We start from the raw sequence: 19,685 nt of genomic DNA, 5'->3' as shown, positions 1-19,685 counted from the left end.
TCTTGCATGATGCTCAAACTGCTACTGCCATACCATGCATAATGAGCCTCCTGATAATGTTTCATCATTTTGTGTGCACACTCTTGTGTTATCTCATGGTGTTTATCCCTGGTGCGGAAGCACCGATTCTAACCCTGAAGTCAGCATGCACGCGCGGATGTCAGTACAGTGACAATTTATGCACAAACAAAACATAGGCTTTTCCCCTTCATCCAATAATTGCCTACTTAATTGTATCCATTTTATTAACGTGTTTGATGACTTTGTAAGTTCAGTACTGCCTGCAATTCCCGTTGGAATTTTTAACTGTTATCCACAAAATTAAAAGAACGCAATCCGGCAGCACTCTCATAGAAAAATGCATTGCTTCTTCACTCTTACGATCAACTCTTAACTGTCACATTCGTCAGTAAAGAGCTCATTTTCTTTGGCACCCAATGTTTATCAGCACCTACAAAAACTGTAAATTACTGAACCAACACTTCACGAGTCCACGAACACTTTTAAGTGTCCAACTAAATCTCTAATTGTTCACACTATTCTGATATCGCACATGATATCTAATATGCAAATTACAAGCATTCACGTGTATATGGACTCAGTTTTCTTCAGATCTGCACACAAAATTGATTCTAACATACCTGTTTGTCCATCCTGGAGCCGTAGGATCCATATTTTCTACCAACTGTGGAAGCTTGTGGCGAGTATTCCCTCTCGCATGGCGCCGGTGCCCCTGCCGCACAAATCTGCCCGTCGAAGCTGTCTGAGTGGGGATGATTCTGCTCCATCCCCGCCGGCGGCGTGTTCACCGAGTAAGGTAGGGGGCTCCATCGGGAGTTCGGGACGTCACTGTCAGTTACCTTGGTGCATCTACAAAGCAAGCGGTCCAAATTACAGATCGACACCATGAAATCCAAAAACGAACATACATACTACGGGAGATTAACGGCTGCCTTACCTTCTAATTGGCTGCATCAAGAACCCCATGTCCCACCGACAGATCTTGGCTTCATAGAATCGTTTCTGCCCAAGCTCAGCGCCCTTTCTATTCGAAAATTCCAGCAGCCAGAGGTAGGAGACGACAGTACCCCCGCAATCAGCTCGTCGCCGGTAGAAGTAACGAAAAGCAAGGTTCCTGATCCACGGATCGGGAAGAGGTCAGACGTCGTGAGCCACGGCTCGCCTGCTTGCCGTCGACGACCGCATCTCCTCCGTCTTCTTCGTGGCCCACGGCCCAGCCGTATTTCCCTGTTTACTTACTTTTCGCCGCTCGCGTATTTGGCCCAGCTAATAAATGCATCAAGTCCAGCGACGCAACTCAACAGCCCAGATAACGAGCACACATGTGCTCGCGATCAGAAGCACCGCGTCCGATGAACAAGGCAATTCTAGCACCAATTCAAGTAACATCTCACAACAATTCAGTCAGTTGACGAGGCGCCGTACTTTTCCTTAGAGATAAAGATCATGAAGGGCCAGAGAATGCGAATGATCCCCCTATTTCTGAAAATGAGTCAATAATATCCTATTTTGATTCAAATTGAACACAGACCCAAACTACAGGCAAAAGACAGATTGTGTGGAAAATGAAAGCAAACTCATGGTTTTCATGGTTTTCACAAAACCGCCACACAGCAATATACAACAGAGCAGAAGGACACAGCAGCTTTGCTTCAGGTGAAAAGACTCCAGCGCACCGGCCATATAGAATTCTGCACATTCCTTTCTAGCAATATACAGGAGAGCTGAGAGCGAGGCAGTGAAATCGAAAGATATCTACTGTGTTGTTTCTGAGCATATAGTACATCCGATGGTCCTTTTGGGTTCCGAGCGGTGCAAATTGGCTCTCCTCATCTGTTCATCATCAGCGCCATTCTTCACCAGCAACTCTCATTCATCAAATGGATTTCTTGGTGGAAACTGTCCTTGCTGTGCCGAGTTCCTGTTACAGGGTATCATGTAAAACATAAGGTCTGCTACAAACTATAAGAACAGGTTTCGGGGGAGCTTACAGCATATGGGAGTCTTGTACTTGCCCCGGGATGTATGACAACCCTCCTGAATTCAACAAATAATCAAATAGTGTACATTAACAACGAGAGTTCGTGATTAGGTTTTCTTTCCCCTCGCGCAAGGCTAGGGTTTCTCTCCTCTCGGGCGACGCCGTCGCCCCTGAGTATCCCACCCTGATCGATCTACCTCCCCGTGAGCGGCTCTCTCGATCGGCCAAACCTCGCTCTTCCCTGCCCCTCGGTAGCGATGGAGCCTCCCGCGGACGCCCTGTCAGGCACCAGCGCTGGCAGCGGCTCTCACGGAACGCCGGACCTTGGAGATTTCATGGAACAACTCAACCTGGAAGATGAAGACTTTGATGATCTGGTGATAGATGAGGCTGATCCGGAGATCAATGAGAGCGTGAGATGGCTCGCGCTGGCTAGGGTTCATACTGAGAAAACCTTCAGCCAAGCGGCCTTCTACAAGGATATGCGGGCGGCTTGGAACCCCGCGCAGCCGGTAAGGTTTCGCCCGGTTGGGCCGAAGCTTTTTGTTGTACAAGCATCGTGCTTGGGAGACTGGGAACGTATGCTGCATCAAGGGCCTTGGCTATTCAGGAATTTACTCGTGTTGATGGTTCCATATGATGGTTTCACAAAGGCAGAGGAAGTTTCCATGGTGTATATGCCAATTTGGCTACAGATTCACAAGATCCCGGAAGGTTTCTGCAGGAAGAACATTGTGGAAAATTTGCTGAAAAACTCTGGCGAGATCCTGGAGATGAGACTGAACGGGAATACCCGTGGTGACTACATTAGGGTTAGGGTTCGGCATGACGTGCGCCGACCTCTCACCAAGTTTGTCAGTATTGTCAGGGGGAAAGAACGCCAAGTCTACTTGGTGCGTTACGAGAAACTCGCACACTTCTGCAGTGTGTGTGGGCTCATTGGTCATGATTGCAAAGAGTGCGGATCAGGGGTGCATGAGGAGAAGGACAAGAAGTATGGAGGGGTGCATGAGGAGAAGGACAAGAAGTATGGGTCTTGGCTCTATGCTGATGGACTAAATAAACCGCCGTCCAACGATAGTTATGGCCGGGGAAGGAGTCAGAAGCAACATACGCCTCAATCTCACCAGCAGAGGTCGCCGGGAAAGACAGTGGTCGACCCGGACATGCTAGATAGGGCTACAAGCCCTGCCAAGGAAGGACACATATCCAAGCAAGGTGATCCAGCAGCTCGCAAAAGACTCTCCATGGAGGATGTTGGACCGGATGCCAATGCGTTGGTAGGGCCGAGAGGTGTGCTAGCACTTACCCAGGGGAATGGTGAGGATGGTGCACATGCCTCGCCTACCAGCAGTGCTAGCAGTAAGAGGGCTCGTGTTGAATCAAGCGGTATGTTAGGTGATAGATCAGCGGCCTCCTTCGAGGAGGACCGCCGGATGCAATGAATATCCTAGCTTGGAACTGCCGGGGGGGGGGGGGGGGGGACCGCCGGACAGTTCGTGAGGTGTTGGCCCTCTCTAAAGCCAACTCCCCGGGGCTTGTTTTTCTGTCAGAAACAAGACAGGCCCCTTCAAAGATGGAGAAACTGAGGTGGAGATTGCAGATGAAGGGTTTTGCTGGCGTGTCGAGTGACGGCCTTAGTGGAGGCCTTGCACTCTTTTGGGATGAGAAGTTGCAAGTGACGGTGCTAGATTCTTGTGCACGGTACATTGACGTGCGGATTGTAGATGTGGCAAATGATAAAAGTTGGAGAAAGATGTTTGTCTATGGGGAACCCCGAGTTGAAAACCGTCATCTCATGTGGAGTTCTCTTTCCCAGCTCCGTGCGGTTTCGTTAGAGCCGTGGTTAGTGTGTGGAGACTTTAATGAGGCAATGTGGCAGCACGAGCATATGTCTAGAGCCCAGCGCTCTGAAAATCAGATGGGGTTATTCCGCGACTGTTTGTTGGCATGCGAATTATGGGACCTCGGTTTCTCGGGTATCCATTTACATATGATAATGGGCAGATTGGAGAGAGGAACGTGCGAGTTCGCCTTGATCGAGCCTGTGCGGATGAGGGGTGGAGGGAGCTCTTCCCGGCCGCGCAAGTTGTTCACCTTGCTTCGTCATGTGACCACTGTCCGATCGTGGTTCGATTGGCTCTTGAGGATTCGAGGAGGACTACAGCCTCTCCTCGGTATGAGATTATGTGGGAACGCCACCCGGCGTTGTCAGAGGTGGTGGCGAGTGGATGGAGGAAAAGCAAACCGGCCGGCAATCTGGCGGCGGTGCGGGACGCCCTACATGAAATGATGAATGGCCTTAGGGCGTGGAGTAAGAAGAATTTCGGCCATGTCACAGAATTGGAGAAGTTAAGATCCGAGCTGGTTGACCTACAGCTAAAGGATGCGGATCGTTCGTTGATTCGCCAGAAGATGGCTCAACTCAATGAGCTGCTATATAGGGAAGAGATGATGTGGTTACAGAGATCGCGCATTACGTGGCTGAAGGAGGGAGAACGAATCACAGCATATTTGCATAGGCGAGCTGTGTGGCGGGCGCGGAGGAACTACATACAGAGACTTCGGCGTACTGATGGATCATGGTGCTCCTCTCCATCGGACATGGAACGCATGGCTACTTCCTACTTCAAGGAAGTGTACACCAAGGACCCGACTCTCAACCCCGATGTCGTTCTTGAGGCTATTGGCCCTAAGGTGACTGAACAGATGAACGCCATGTTATGTGCGCCGTTTACCGAGGAGGAAGTGTCGAATGCACTGTTTCAAATTGGTCCGCTTAAAGCTCCGGGCACGGATGGCTTCCCGGCAAGGTTCTATCAACGGAATTGGGCAGCTCTAAAATCTGAAATCACAGCTGTTGTGTTGGAGTTCTTTGTCTCTGGCTCCATGCCAGAAGGGGTTAATGATACGGCGATCGTCCTCATCCCGAAAGTTCCTCATCCCAAGGAGCTCAAGGATTTCAGGCCGATCAGCCTCTGCAATGTTATTTACAAGTTGGTGTCTAAATGTTTGGTTAACCGTCTCCGTCCCTGTCTGTCGGAGTTGATTTCTGAGAATCAAAGTGCTTTTATTCCGGGCCGGCTCATCTCGGATAATTCTATATTGCCTTTGAGTGCATCCATCACATACAATCGTTGAAGAACACCAGTCGGGCGGCCTGCGCGTACAAACTCTATCTTTCAAAGGCGTACGATCGGGTCGACTGGGATTTTCTGGAGAAGGCGCTGAGTAGATGGGGCTTCTCGGAACAGTGGATAGCTTGGATAATGTCTTGTGTCAAATCTGTCCGTTATTCGGTTAAACTGAATGGGAAACTTCTGGAGGTTTTTTCACCATCGCGTGGCCTTCGTCAAGGTGACCCATTGTCTCCGTTTTTGTTTCTCTTTGTCGCTGATGCGTTATCTGCTCTCCTATCTAAATCAGTGAATGAAGGTAGCTTGAACGGGGTGAGCATTTGTCGGGGTGCACCGGAGATATCTCATCTCCTCTTTGCGGATGACACCTTGCTATTTTTTGAAGCTTCAGGCCAGCAGGCGAATGTTGTTAAAGGTTTGTTGAACACTTATTCCTCGGCGACGGGTCAACTTATAAACCCCGAGAAGTGTTCCATCCTTTTTTCTGACAATTGCGGTGGGTCAGTCGTGGATGAGATCAAGAGTACATTGGAGGTAACGCAACAGGTGTTTGAACCAAAATACCTTGGACTCCCGGTCCCTGAAGGAAGAGTTCACAAGGGGCAGTTTGAGACACTGCAAGATAGATTGAGGAAAATTCTTATTGATTGGAGTGAACAATATGTTTCAGGTGGAAATAAAGAGATTCTTATCAAGGCCGTGGCTCAGGCGATTCCCACCTATGTAATGAATGTGTTCAAATTGCCGGCCTCTGTGTGTGATGATCTAACCAAGATGATGCGGCAATATTGGTGGGGGGTGGAAAATGGCAAAAGGAAGATGGCCTGGTTAAGCTGGGAGAGGATGATGTTACCCAAAGCAATGGGGGGCATGGGATTCCGAGACATGAGGGCGTTTAATCAAGCTCTGCTTGCCAAGCAGGCTCCTGCTTGGCGCCTCTTAGATAGCCCAGATAGCCTTTGTGCGAGATTATTGAAGGCCAAATACTACCCTAGGGGAAATTTGCTTGACACTGTTTTCTCATCTAACAGTTCGGCGGTATGGAAGGGTATTGTTCATGGACTTGATCTGGTGAAAAAGGGCATTATATGGCGCGTTGGCAACGGCACAATGATAAAAAGCTGGAGAGATGCTTGGATTCCTCGTGGTCACAATTTCAGACCGATCACTCCTAAAGGGAACTGTCGGTACAATCGGGTGGCTGATTTTCTGAATGAACATGGAGCATGGGATGTGGAACGGCTTAGGGAGCATTTTTGGGACATGGATGTCAGGGAGATCGTGAAGATACGCACATCTCCAAGGAACGGGCAGGATTTCATCGCTTGGGCCCCGGAGCGGTCTGGACAGTTCACTGTGCGTAGTGCTTATCATCTAGCAACGGAAGTCCAGCACTCCATGCGGCTCAGCTCGTCAAGCAGTAATTCTTCAGGTCGGAGGCCCATTTGGCAGCGGATTTGGAGCTCTAAAGTGCCTCTAAAGATGAGAATTATGGCCTGGAAGCTTGTCTCCGGTGCTTTAGCTACAAATGAATGCAAGAAGTATCGTCACATATCTACTAGGGATAGCTGTCGGGTGTGTGGCCGAGAAAAGGAGACTAGCTTTCATGCTCTAGTGTCATGTGAGCATGCGCAGAGGATATGGGCTCAGATGAGAACTGTTTGGCGTTTACCGAGCCAGGAGCTCCTTCATGATACTGGGAAGGAATGGCTTTTAAACGTCCTGGCAAACTGCGATGATCACATGCGGGATTGCACGATCATGTTGATATGGAGGATTTGGTCGCTACGATCGGACCTTACACACGGAAAGGATGCTCCGTCCGTAACGGCAACGTCGGATTACCTTCAAAGTTATATGAATTCCTTGAACCTGTGTGGTACTTTCTCCACGGATGATATTCTCAAAGGGAAAATGCTAGCGGTCCGGGAGGCAAACGCCGAGGTACCCGCCCCGCCAATACCTCTTCACTGGCCGCGACCGCCCACGGGATGGGCTGCGCTTTCGGTGGATGGTGCCTTCATGCAAGAGGACGGGTCGGCGGCAGCAGGTATGATACTTCGAAATCATGAGGGTGGTGTGATCTTTGCGGCATACAGATGCATCTTCAACTGCAACGACGCGCTGGAAGCGGAACTACATGCAATAATGCATGGTATGGCCTTGGCCCTGCAGCACTCATCCTTGCCAATTGTGGTTCAGTCAGACTCATCTACGGCACTAGCTGCAATGACTGGGGACAGCTTGTCCAGGTCTGTTTATGGGCATTTGGTACTTGAGATCAAGCGTCATCTTCAGGATCAAGAGTTTGTTCCATCAAAAATAAAGCATGAGCAAAATAGGGTAGCACATCGGTTGGCATTGTATAGTCGTACGGAGTCTACTACTGCCGTATGGCTGGGAAGGAGCCCACCTTGTATTGAGGAGTTGGTGCCTCTCGATTGTAACCCTCTGATTATGGAATAAAACTCTCTTTCTGTCGCAAAAAAAAAAACGAGAGTTCATGTGTTTCATGTACTTGTGTACTTCTGCTTGAGGATCAATTTGGCGTGAAGAGGCGGATTACCCTGAGATGCAGAAGGAATATATGGCACCGTAAAATTCTGAGGCATCCATGGCTCGGTTAAGTTGCCGGAGTAGTCTGCGGGAACATGAGGATCCGGCAATGTTGCTTGTAGTGAGGTCAAATCCATAAACTGAAAAGAGGAATAAAAAATATCATAAATAAGAACACGTATGACAGGGTTTTGGCAGCACGAAAACAACTGCATTCTGAGATAGCGGCCATTAAAAGAATGTAAAAGGATGTCGTGTGTGAGGTAGCAACAGCTTATTCTAAAGCACATCTTACACTGAGTTAGCAACAGCTTATTCTAAAGCACATCTTACAGTTTGTTCACAAACAAAAGGAACAATTAGTAGTCCATGTTATAATAGTTCTAAGTGCAAACCAGAAAATAGCAGTACAGTTACACACCATGTCGTTGGCTTCGACATCAGACTCAAATGCCATGTCAAACGGATTTGTTGATTTTCCAGCCTGAGACACCATGTCCTGAAACCAGATTCAAAAGATCAGTTAAAAGAGATAAACAGGTACAATGGAGTACTTAAGAGACTACTGGGGTAAAATGGCTCAGGTTGTCCAGTAGCCCCATGACAGCCTGGCAGGCAAAAAGAAAAGAAGAGAGAAGCAAATACAGCTTTACAAGTCTTTCCTACACCAGCAATATGTATACAGACATGAAAGCAGCCACAAATCCATGCACAAGAAGGCATGTAATGCCTCGATACACACAGTCAGAGCTAAAGAACTGTAAGGCCTAGTATCACCTTAATTGAACTTCTATTTTAGCCAAGTACAAAATACATACAGTATCATATGTCAAACCATCCCACGTATATATCCATGTAAGCTACTCTCTCCGTCCCATAATATAAGAGGGAGTAGCTTCCAATCATATGGAACTAATGTCAGGGAAGCATGAGGAGAGAACCTTCAATCATGGAGAACACATACCAGTTGGGATTGAAGTGGTGCAGGAAATGATGGCTCAGCCAGGACACCAGGAGAGACATTGAAGCCAGGGAATATATCCCCAGGAGTTGACCTTTCAGGCTCACCCCTAGCCAAGTCCTAAAAGAATGGTTCAACCTGTTCAGTCCAGCCTTCTTTGGGAAATAAAGAAATATGTTTTCTTTTCAGCTTTTTAAAGTGATCAAAACGCCAGTTACACACACCTGCGAAGTTCTGGATCCCATGTATGGAACACCGGGTATGGCAAACTGATGAGGTGCTACTTGAGGCATATCATTGAATGCAAACACATTATTAGGCATGTTCCCAGTGGATTCACCAAAGGCATTCCAGTCCTAGGAAGCAACCAAGGAAATCAAAATTCATATTTAGCTCAGTAAAAGTAAAGCTGCAGCAAGCTTCACAGCTTTATATACCAAATGCTAAAGTACCTGGGAGTTTTCCTTCGAGACAGGGATCTTCACCTCTTCAGCATTTAAACTCCACTGGTCCATAGTAGGCGGAGATGTTTGTGACATGATGGCACTTGGTGGTGAATTTGGCAATGTTGATTGATCAATTGCTTTGGCAACAACACTTGGCAATGCAGCAGGCACCTGAGATTGCACATTTGAAACAGAAGTTGACGAACCATATTGAGGTGTGTCGAAGAATGCCCACCCTTCATTAGCAGGCAATGGAGCTGCTGGTGTAATATGATGAACACTAGACGTAGGTGGCAGCTGTTGGTCAAAGCCAGCAAACAGATCCACTGACGGAGGGGAAGAAGAAGTTGCTGAGTCCTGCGCTATTGACAGACTGAAGAGATCTTGGTGCACAGGATGAGATGTGGGGACTGCTTCTGCTGATACAGACGCTGAAGCCGTGACAACCTTCTGAACCACAGCATTATGCACAGCTTCTTTAACAACATCAGAATGACCATTAGGAACTGATGCAGTCTGTTGATTAAAGCCGGCAAACAAATCTATTGGTGGTGCACAAACAACGGGTTGCGGCAATGTTGACATGTCAAAGAGGGCTTGATTAGAGAAAGCCGTTGGTTGTGGTTGTGGTTGGGCTGAAACAGGCAAATGCCGCAGAGATTCTTGGGGGGCAATTTGGCTGGCTGAAGAATTCGCACTCTGCTGCAAGGCATACGGTTGTGTAGAATGAGCTACAGAAGATGCCCCACTCTGACGGTTTGCAGCAGAGGGCACTGGCCTTTCTGTAGGTGCATCAGGTAGGACACCTGAATCAACTGATTTATTAGATGGTGAGCTACCATCAAACGATCCAAAACTTCCAGAAGAAGCTGTTCGCTGCACATATGAAGAAGATATATTTTATGTCTTACCCAATCTACTTCAAGAATTGCACAAGTGAATAGGTAATTTTACTGCAAAGTGAAGATGGAGATGGGAGGATCAATAACCTGTGAACGATGACCTCCATTAGATTCTATTTGTGAAACTGCATTTGGATGTCTTTGGGATTGAGGATTTTCAGCTGATACATTTCTTGAATGGTGCACAGAAGGGCTGCTGTATCCTGTATCCTGAGAGCTAGGAGAAAGCACATCGTTTCTAAAGTCACTGGTGCTTGAGGCTGAAAAGTCAGAAAATCTTGATCCGTGACTCTCATTAGCAAATCGATCTTCATGCATCTGATCCCTGGAACGACCCGGACTGTACAATAGGCTGCCGAGTTTCCCATCAAAGAGTGCCCTATCCGAAGGCCTACGAGCAAGCGTGTTAACTTGCTTGCCATATCGTCTATCCTCATACTGAAAATCATAAGGTGGGCTTTGCGAGTATGAATGATAGGAGTCGGGTCTTCTTGTTTCACTTTCATTGCCCTTTACACTCTGTTGAAAAATTAGAATGTATAGTTAGCACATATGTGTGGCTAATAATGAAAAGGATTGCAGCATGAACAGTGTTAGAAATGTTCAACTGTTAGATGAGGGGAAATTCGGCACTTAGATATCCAGAATTAAAGACCATCACTCTTTAGATTTTACTAACTCGTTACCTCACTATCAGTGGCTGGTTTGTCGGTGGACTTCGCACCAGCATACTTCTTGTCTACATAAACAGTTCTGATAAATTCCCTTATCCTATCTGGTTTGCTGAAACAGAAAGTTACTTGGTAGCATAAGAGGAAATGTAGCAGTTTTTCATAGCACAGGATGCAGGACGTGACTAAAAGGAACTTAAGAATGAAACAAACTCACCTGTTGTCAGGCAACCTCATTCGCTGCCAATCCCAATCTTTTAGGTAGATATCACGTGCTCGCTGCAGTTAGTTACCAACTCCGATGTAAGTCGTTAAGTTGAACAAGTAACTCAAGATGGGAATGGTAGAACAGTTCTGAGCACAGTTACCTGGTTACCACCCTGTTCAAGAGCCCGCACTTCTTGGGTAGTGAATTTAGACATTGACACTGATTTAACACGGTGAGTGAACTCACGGCTGTTATATCAAACACAGAATAAAAATTACTATTAAGGGCACGACAGGAAAATGCAGTAACTGGGGATAGCTTAACAAGACAGCATAACTTCATCATCTATTTCAGCAAATGGCAAAGTGGCTACATGCGGCTATCTCAGGATACTAGTGGGATGTTCAGTTTGAGAAATTAGCTAATCTAGAGACCATCTCATGATAATCATGAAATGACCTCATGCCCTAGAGTTTTATATGGAAAATTCCAATTGCACATATGTAGTAAGATTACAGTGGAATAGTGTGAGACATTGTGATATTGGATTGTTAACTATTTCATGACAACAAAGAGTATCTACTCCTTTGTATCATAGAGTATGCTCCGTTCATAAATACTCCCTCTGTAAAGAAATGGTCTCCAATATGCATCTATGACCATTATTTTTTGTACAAAAATTGTATCATGAAAGTATTGTTCACGACAAATCTAATGATACTATTTTCAACTTACCAATCCATATGATTTTGTATATATTAGTCATCAAAGTTAGAAGAGTTTGATTGCACGCTTTCTAGGAAGTAATCTATTTGCGAGCAAGGTAGTATCAAATACCACATCACAAATTTATGCAGAAGAGAATTTGGCATATAACTAAAACTAAACATGAGATATAAGGCCAAAGACTAAAAGGAAGAACTGAAGCGGCAAAAAAAATCCCCAAAGTTCTAAGATACTCACTGTATCCCACTACATGACAAGCATGTAAAGGTCCAGAAATTGGTGCATACATATTGTGGCCCCTACACCAAAATAAACGTTAGTTGTGCGATTCAAAAGAAATGTCAATATAACAGCATCTAGCATGATTCAGAGAGTTGAGTAAATACAGTGACCTCATTATATTTAACGCAAGATTACAAAGGTAGGATTCAACAAAAGTTAAGCAATGTAGACACCTTTCAGTCAACTAAGCGACCATCGTTACAAAAATAGTAAGGAAATCTACAACCTGAAAAATACGCAAGAGCAACACAAATTGCTTCTACTGACATTAAAAGCACCAAACTATCAGCACTTTTAGCCAACTAAGCAACTTCAGTAGCAAACAATGAAGGGCAACTGCGCACAGAAGTGACGAGGATTTTGGCAGACCAAAAGGAGTTCTGAATTAACAGACCAAACCAGCAATCCTAGATTACTCCAACGCAACAAAATCAACAGTTTATGCAACCCATCAAGGTAATTACCCCGGCGATCAACCAAGCATCTAACCATCTAAAGCAAAATGATACAGGTAGGTAACAGTGCAATCCTTGCCATCCCCAACCCGACAGCCGCAGCTTAAACACACACGAGCGAACAAATAATCCGCAGCAGAGACGGCAAATTTCGTAAATCCGAGCTAAACCACCGAACCTCACGGTCTCGGGGTCAATGATCCGCGAAGCGAAACAGGACAGACGCGTCAATCAGCTTAGCGGCGGCGCGATAAACAAGTGGAGGAGGTGGAGGAGGAGGCCAGTACCACACTGTTGCAGTTGATGCACTTGCGGTTGGGCGGCAGCTTCATGAGGCCGCGGATGATCTTCTCGTTCCTCTCCTCCTCCCTCCGGCTCCCCATGTCTCCACCGGATGAAGGCAGAAATCGCCCCCGGAGAAAAATTTGCCCCTCGAAAAAGATCGGCGGAAACGGCGAGCCCTGGGTCGAGCGGGACTGCGGCGGGCGACGGATTCGGGCGCTGGTGTGGGGGGGCTGGGGGTTCGGCGGCTAGGGTTTACTGGAGGGGAGGAGGAGGAGGCGGACGGGAATGGCGGCCGCGGCGATGAGTCTTCTAGAGAGAGGGAGGGATGGGGGGAGGCGGAGCGAGGAAAAGGCGTTGGGGATTAGTGGCTGGCTGGCTGGCTGGCTGCGAGCCGACGGGTTCGGAAACCCCTTTCTTTTCCAGCTTAGGATTAGGAAAGGCTTAACGGAACCTTTGCTTGCTTGTTTTTATCGAGCCGGGAGCGTGGTGGCGATTTTTCGTGGAATGGAATAAAACGGGCGGAGTGTGCCCCCGTGCTAAGCAACGGTCTGATGCGATCCTCTTTTTCAAATGCAGATGCACCAGGCTGCTGTCCCTCCTTTGTTTAGTTGAGTTGAGTTGATGATGCGTAAATGGGGCTTCGGGTACGGCGGAATGAATGAAATGAACGAGCACGGCCCTCCGGCCGGGTAGAGCTCAGACGCACCGACACAGTGTGGGGGTTCGATCGTTGCGGCGTCAACTGTTAATTTAGTAGACAGTCTCTTATATAAAAATTTGATGAAAAGGCCTTCGTAGCTTTGTTAATAATCAAATAACACGTATATAGTCTGCTTAGAATTTGTCAATGAAATCAGGTGGTGCATCCATCCACACCATAGTTTAAGCAACCGGTCCGACCGTCAGAACCGAGACTGGCATTGATGGCTGTTTTTTAGGCTCACTGGACCGTCCTACAATCAGATTGGACGGAACCCGTCAAACCGGCTGGTTTTTAAATGGTTTATTGTGAACCGGGAGTATAAACCAGATCGACTAAACCACCTTTATACCTGCAAAATAGAAAAGGCTTGCTTTCAATGGAAATCGAACTCAGGTGGCTGTGAGGGAAGAAAGCCGCGGAGCTATACTCAGCCTACCAACCATCTCTCCACGAACAAGTTTCTGTTAAACGATTAAACGTTTACTTATTTTACCTATTTGTATATGTTTTGTCTAAAAAAAACAACAATTGAACCGGTGAACCAGCGGTCCGACCGGTTAAAACCAGACCCAACTGGCTCATAGGTACGGTTTTCTAAACTACCACACCGATAGAGTGTTAGCACTACCCCGACGACCTAGCTCATAAGCAACTAATTTCGATTTTCTATTACAGTGCTCAATAGTAATTTTTCCGAACTCTCTTAACAAAACTCTGCTATCTTCCAACACATGACCAACCAACATAGATCGACCTTCATTTAGCGAAGAGCATTCATCGCCATTATATTATTCATCCCCACCAGTACAATGTTACACTCCATTAGTAGTACACACAAATGATAAATCTATGTAACAAATACTAAGAAAATCGTAATGGATATATCATAATGATTGTGTCCGGACAAATTACAATCAATCATTGTCGTTGCATATACACATGTCACATCTGATTAGACATATTGTGGATGATGGTAGATTCTTTGTAATATCCCGAGCTCCTACGTGGAAAATAATATTTCTGTAGTTTTATCTAAAAATTTATAATAGATGAATCAACAAAATACTGCCTACAATCACAGGTGACAGGTCATTATAATCGTACATAAAAGTGTCCTAAAACTATCGCCCAACCAGATCCCTTAAACCTAGCCAAAACGTTTGAATTGTCCGGCACCCCTCATACTCAAACCATATGTGAGGTGAATATGGGGACGTCCGGATGCGCCCAGCACATCGGACCGTGATACGTCTATAATGTATCTACTTTTTCAAACACTTTCGCTCTTACTTTGGACTCTAATTTGCATGATTTGAATAAAACTAACCCAGGCTGACGTTCTTTTCAGCAGAACTACCTTATTGTTTTTTGTGCAGAAATAAAAAGTTCTCAGAACTAGACGAAATTTTACGGAGAATTGTGAGAGGGGGGCTCCATTTGAGCTTGTGGGGCCCTCGGGGCTCCGTTTGCCCTACCTCCAAGTCCATAAGTACCGTCTTCCCGAGAGAAAATCAGAGATAAAGTTTTATCACGTTTTACGATATGGAGCCACCGTCACCTCCTATTCTTCATCGCGAGGCCTGCTACTTTTGATAGGCATTGGGATTTCCCCGAAGAGGAAGGGTGGTGTAGTATAGTAGAAGAAGGTATTTCCCTCAATTAAGAACCAAGGTTTGTCGAACCAATAGGAGACTCACACAAACAAAGATAAACGGTACCTGCACACACACAAAAAAACAAATACTTGCACCCAACACGAGCAAGAGGGTTGTCAATCCCCTTGTACTTGTTAATTGCAAGGATTAATTCTGGTAATTGTTGGGGATATAACCCCGCGATGAGACTCGCCCTACTAGGCCGGGTTAGGATGTTGGTGATAATCCCCAAGTGCAGGGAATCACCGTAGCAATTTCCAAAGGTGGAAGTGATAAGCATGGAGTGTCGAAACCCACAAGGTGCTAAAGGTAAGATCAATATTCTCTCAAGTCCTATCTGCCACTGATACGACTCTACGTACACCGAACGTTTGCTTTCAACTAGAAACGAGAAATAAAACTATGTTGTGGGTATGAAGAGGATAACTTTGCATGATATCGAAGAGCTAAAATAAAAGTAGGTGGTGTTGTCATAAAGTTAGAATATATTACTTACGTATTATAAATAGCGAGTGTGAAATAATGATGGGTCGGTGTGCGGAATTGTCCTAAGCAATTGTTAACAAGATCGGTAATCATTATTCCAATTTCATATGAGGGAGAGGCATAAGCTAACATACTTTATCTTCTTGGATCATATGCACTTATGATTGGAACCCTAGCAAGCATCCGCAACTACAAAAGATCATTAAGGTAAAACCCAGCCATAGCATTAAAGTATCAAGTCCCCTTTATTCCCATATGCCATGACCCACTTATCATTGTTTGTGTCTCAGTCACTCACGCAACGCAGACAATAAGCAAACCATGAACATATTACAAACCCTACAACGGGGATCCCTCACGCTTGCGCGACACGGAGGGCACCATAGGACAGCACCAATAATAAAGCATGCAACTCAAACCAATCTAGATCATCAATTAACCCAAAGACAAAGGAAATCTACTCAAAACATTATAGGATGGCAACACATCATTGGATCATAATATGTGGCATAAAGCACCATGTTCAAGTAGGTGATTACAATGGGGTGCGGAAGAGTGGACCACGTAAAAGAGGTGAGGATGGTGATGATGATGAAGACGATCACCGCGACGATGATTCCCCTCCCGATGGCACTCCAGCGCCACCGAGAGAGAGGAGGAGAGGTTCTTCCCCTTGTGCTTCCTCCTTCATGGCCTCCCCCTGGATGGGGAGAGGTTCTCCCTCTGGTCCTTGGCCTTCATGGCGATGATGGCCCCTCCGAGATCCTCCCCCGTGGCCTCTGGTGATGATGGACCTCTCCAGCAGGGTGCCGGAGAGGGCCTATATTGATTTCTTGTGGTTCTGGAGGCTTGCGGCGGCGGAACTTTCGATATCTCCTCTGTTCTGGGGTTTTTAGGATTTATAGGAGAGGTTGGCATCTGTTTCACATCAAGAGGGCCCACGGGGAGTCCACGAGGTAGGAGCACCCTCCGGGGGGGTAGGGCGCGCCCTCCACCCTAGTGGTGGCCTCGGGACTCCCCCCGGCAGCTTTTCATTCCAGTATTTTTTATATTTTCCAAAAATATTCTCCATTGATTTTCAGCGCATTCCGAGAATTTTTATTTCTGCACAAAAACAACACCACGGTAGTTCTGCTGAAAACAGCGTCACTCCGGGTTAGTTCTAATCAAATCATACCAAAATCATGTAAAAATATTATAAACATGGCATAAATACTTCATAAATTATAGATACGTTGGAGACGTATCAGCATCCCCAAGCTTAATTCCTGCTCGTCCTCGAGTAGGTAAATGATAAAAGAAATAATTTATGAAGTGTGAATGCTACCAAGTGCACAGGTTTGATCAATGATAATTTCAGTCACCTTTTCTAGCATCCTTATATATCATAAACAGTAGCTCAACTCATAAAACTTCTCATGATCAAGTAACAAGCTATTCACATGTTAAAGTATAGATCATAAACTTTCTTGAAAACTAACAAAATATGTTCTCAGTCATCAAACAATTGCAATTCATCTTATTTTCAGGAAGGGTCTAGTAAGAGCTTTGATTTAGCAAATTCGACATAATCAACTATCATTTAATCTTTCACAATTGCTAACACTCACGTGATATTTATGGGTTCAAAGTTTTAATCGGACACAGAGAAAGATAGGGGCTTATAGTTTCGCCTCCCAACCTTTTACCTCAAGGGTAATATCAACAATAATATTTTATGAAAACCTACATCCAAGTGGATATATATATCCGGATCGCTCCAACACAAAGTGCTTGCCAAAGGAAAAAGTGTAAAAAGGAAAGGTGATGGTCACCAAGACTCTTATATAAGGGTAGAAGATAAAAGTAAAAGATAGGCCCTTCGTAGAGGGAAGCAAAGGTTGTCATGTGCTTTTATGGTTGGATGCATAAAATCTTAATGCAAAAGAACGTCACTTTATATTGCCGCTTCTGATAAAGACCTTTGTTATGCAGTCCGTCGCTTTTATTTCTTCCATATCACAAGTTCGTATAAAGCTTATTTTCTTCACACTAATATATCACACATATTTAGAGAGCAATTTTTATTGCTTGCACTGATGACACCTCACTTGAAGGATCTTAGTAAATCCATAGGTAGGTATGGTGGACTCTCATGGCAAAACTGGTTTAAGGGATGTTTGGAAGCACAAGTAGTATTTCTACTTGGTGTAAAGAATTTGGCTAGCATGAGAGGGAAAGGCAAGCTCAACATGTTGGATGATCCAAGACGATATAACTTCTATTCTGATATAAGAAAACATAACCCATTAAGTTGTCTTCCTTGTCCAACATCAACTTTTTAGCATGTCATATTTTAATGAGTGCTCACCATTACAAAAGATGTCCAAGATAGTATATTTATATGTGAAATTCTCTTCCTTCAATATTCTTTCATGAATTGCTCAACTGACCAATACTGCGTTTGCTAACTTTCAATAAATTTACCACCTATACTTATTATGTGTGAAGTCATTACTCCCCATGGTATAAGCATATGAAACATATATAAATTCAGATTTATGATATTCAATTTATTCAACCATTTACTCATAGAATATAAGTGAAGCACGAGAGTAAATGTCAAACTACTCCAAAAAGATATAAGTGAAGGACAATGAGTAGTCAAATAATTAACTAGCCATGGGAGGATTCTCTCTCATTCAAGATTTCAAATCCAATGATTTTATTCAAACATCAAGTAAAATTGAAAATACGCTCCAAGCAAAACACATATCATGTCACGAATAAAAATATAGCTCTGAGTAAAGTATACCGATGGTTTTGAAGACAAAAGAGGGGATGCCTTCCGGGGCATCCCCAAGCTTAGGCGCTTGAGTCTTCCTTGAATATTACCTTGGGCTGCCTTGGGCGTCCCTAAGCTTAGGGTCTTTCCACTCCTTATTCTCCTCATATCGATATCTCACCCAAAACTTGAAAACTTCAATCACACAAAACTTAACAGAACTTCGTGAGATGGGTTAGTATGATAAAGAGTAAATCATTCACTTTGGTATTGTCAAAGACAAGATTCATAATTGTTCTCACACAATGCCTACTGTACCATATCATTTCTACAATTTATATTGAGCAATATAAGCCATAGAAACTAGAAAACAAGCAAACTATGCATTGAAAACAGAATCTACCAGAAACAGAACAGTCTGTAATGATCTGAATAGAAATCATACTTCTGTCACTCCAAAAATTCTGAAAAATTAGGACAACCTGGGAAATTTGTATATCAATCTTGTGAAAGAATTTCAGATCAAAAGCACGCTTCTGTGATTTTTTAAAATTCTGGCAATGAGTGCAAAAGTTTCCGTTTTTCAGCAAGATCAAATCAACTATCGCCATAAGCCATCCCAAAGGTCTTACTTGGCACTTTATTGAAACAAAAGCTCTAAAACATGATCAATACAACATCTTAATCATGTAAACACACAAAAACAGTAAGGATAAATATTTGGTTGTCTCCCAACAAGCGCTTTTATTTAATGCCTTTCTAGCTAAGCATGATGATGTCAATGATGCTCATATGAAAGATAAGAATGAAAACATAACGAGAGCATCATGAAGCATATGACTAGCACATTTAAGTCTAACCCACTTCCTATGCATAGGGATTTTGTGAGCAAACAATTTATGGGGAAAAGAATCAACTAGCATAGGAAGGCAAAACAAGCATAACTTCAAAATTTAAGCACGTAGAGAGGAAACTTGATATTATTGCAATTCCAACAAGCATATATTCCTCCCTCGTAATAATTTTTAGTAGCATCATGAATGAATTCAACAATATAACCATGATCTACAAGCATAGAAATTTTACTATTCTCCACATAAGCAAAATTCTTCTCATTCAGAATAGTGTGAGCAAACTCAACAAAATAACTATCATGTGAGACATAATCCAATTGGAAATTAAAATCATGATGACAAGTTTCATGGTTAACATTATTCTTTATAGCATATATGTCATCACAATAATCATCATAGATAGTAATTTTGTTCTCATAATCAATTGGAACCTCTTCCAAAATAGTGGAATCATTACTAAATAAAGTCAAGACCTCTCCAAATCCACTTTCATAGATATCGCACTAAGATTCAACACCCTCCAAAATAGTGGGATCATTACTTCCTAAAGTTGACACTCTTCCAAGCCCACTTTCGATGACAGTCTTATTCA

The 19,685-nt window shown here is 44.5% G+C and overlaps 1 protein-coding gene across 2 annotated transcripts; it reads right to left on the bottom strand.

Moving 5' to 3' along the window:
- Positions 1-1,510: 1,510 nt before the first annotated feature.
- LOC123071169 (probable ADP-ribosylation factor GTPase-activating protein AGD14) lies at positions 1,511-13,019 on the bottom strand. 2 transcript variants are annotated; one of them, XM_044494670.1, is made up of 14 exons: positions 12,634-13,019; positions 11,847-11,908; positions 11,044-11,131; positions 10,893-10,954; positions 10,691-10,787; positions 10,092-10,523; positions 9,109-9,978; positions 8,881-9,012; positions 8,660-8,776; positions 8,117-8,194; positions 7,706-7,835; positions 7,553-7,615; positions 2,013-2,058; positions 1,511-1,942 (listed from the first exon to the last, which is right to left on the bottom strand). In XM_044494670.1, exons 1-14 carry the CDS (start codon positions 12,727-12,729, stop codon positions 1,891-1,893), a joined length of 2,325 nt encoding a protein of 774 aa, XP_044350605.1. In that variant the 5' UTR covers positions 12,730-13,019; the 3' UTR covers positions 1,511-1,890. The 2 variants fall into 2 exon arrangements, with proteins under 2 accessions (XP_044350605.1, XP_044350607.1); XM_044494672.1 differs by lacking the exon at positions 7,553-7,615 and having other exon boundaries at positions 12,634-13,017.
- Between the last annotated feature and the right edge of the window lie 6,666 nt (positions 13,020-19,685).

The sequence above is a fragment of the Triticum aestivum genome, chromosome 3B (assembly GCF_018294505.1).
Source record: "Triticum aestivum cultivar Chinese Spring chromosome 3B, IWGSC CS RefSeq v2.1, whole genome shotgun sequence".
NCBI classification, from domain to species: domain Eukaryota; kingdom Viridiplantae; phylum Streptophyta; class Magnoliopsida; order Poales; family Poaceae; genus Triticum; species Triticum aestivum.
The sequence above is the reverse complement of the archived record's forward strand: the minus strand, read 5'-3'. Positions and strand labels throughout refer to the sequence as shown.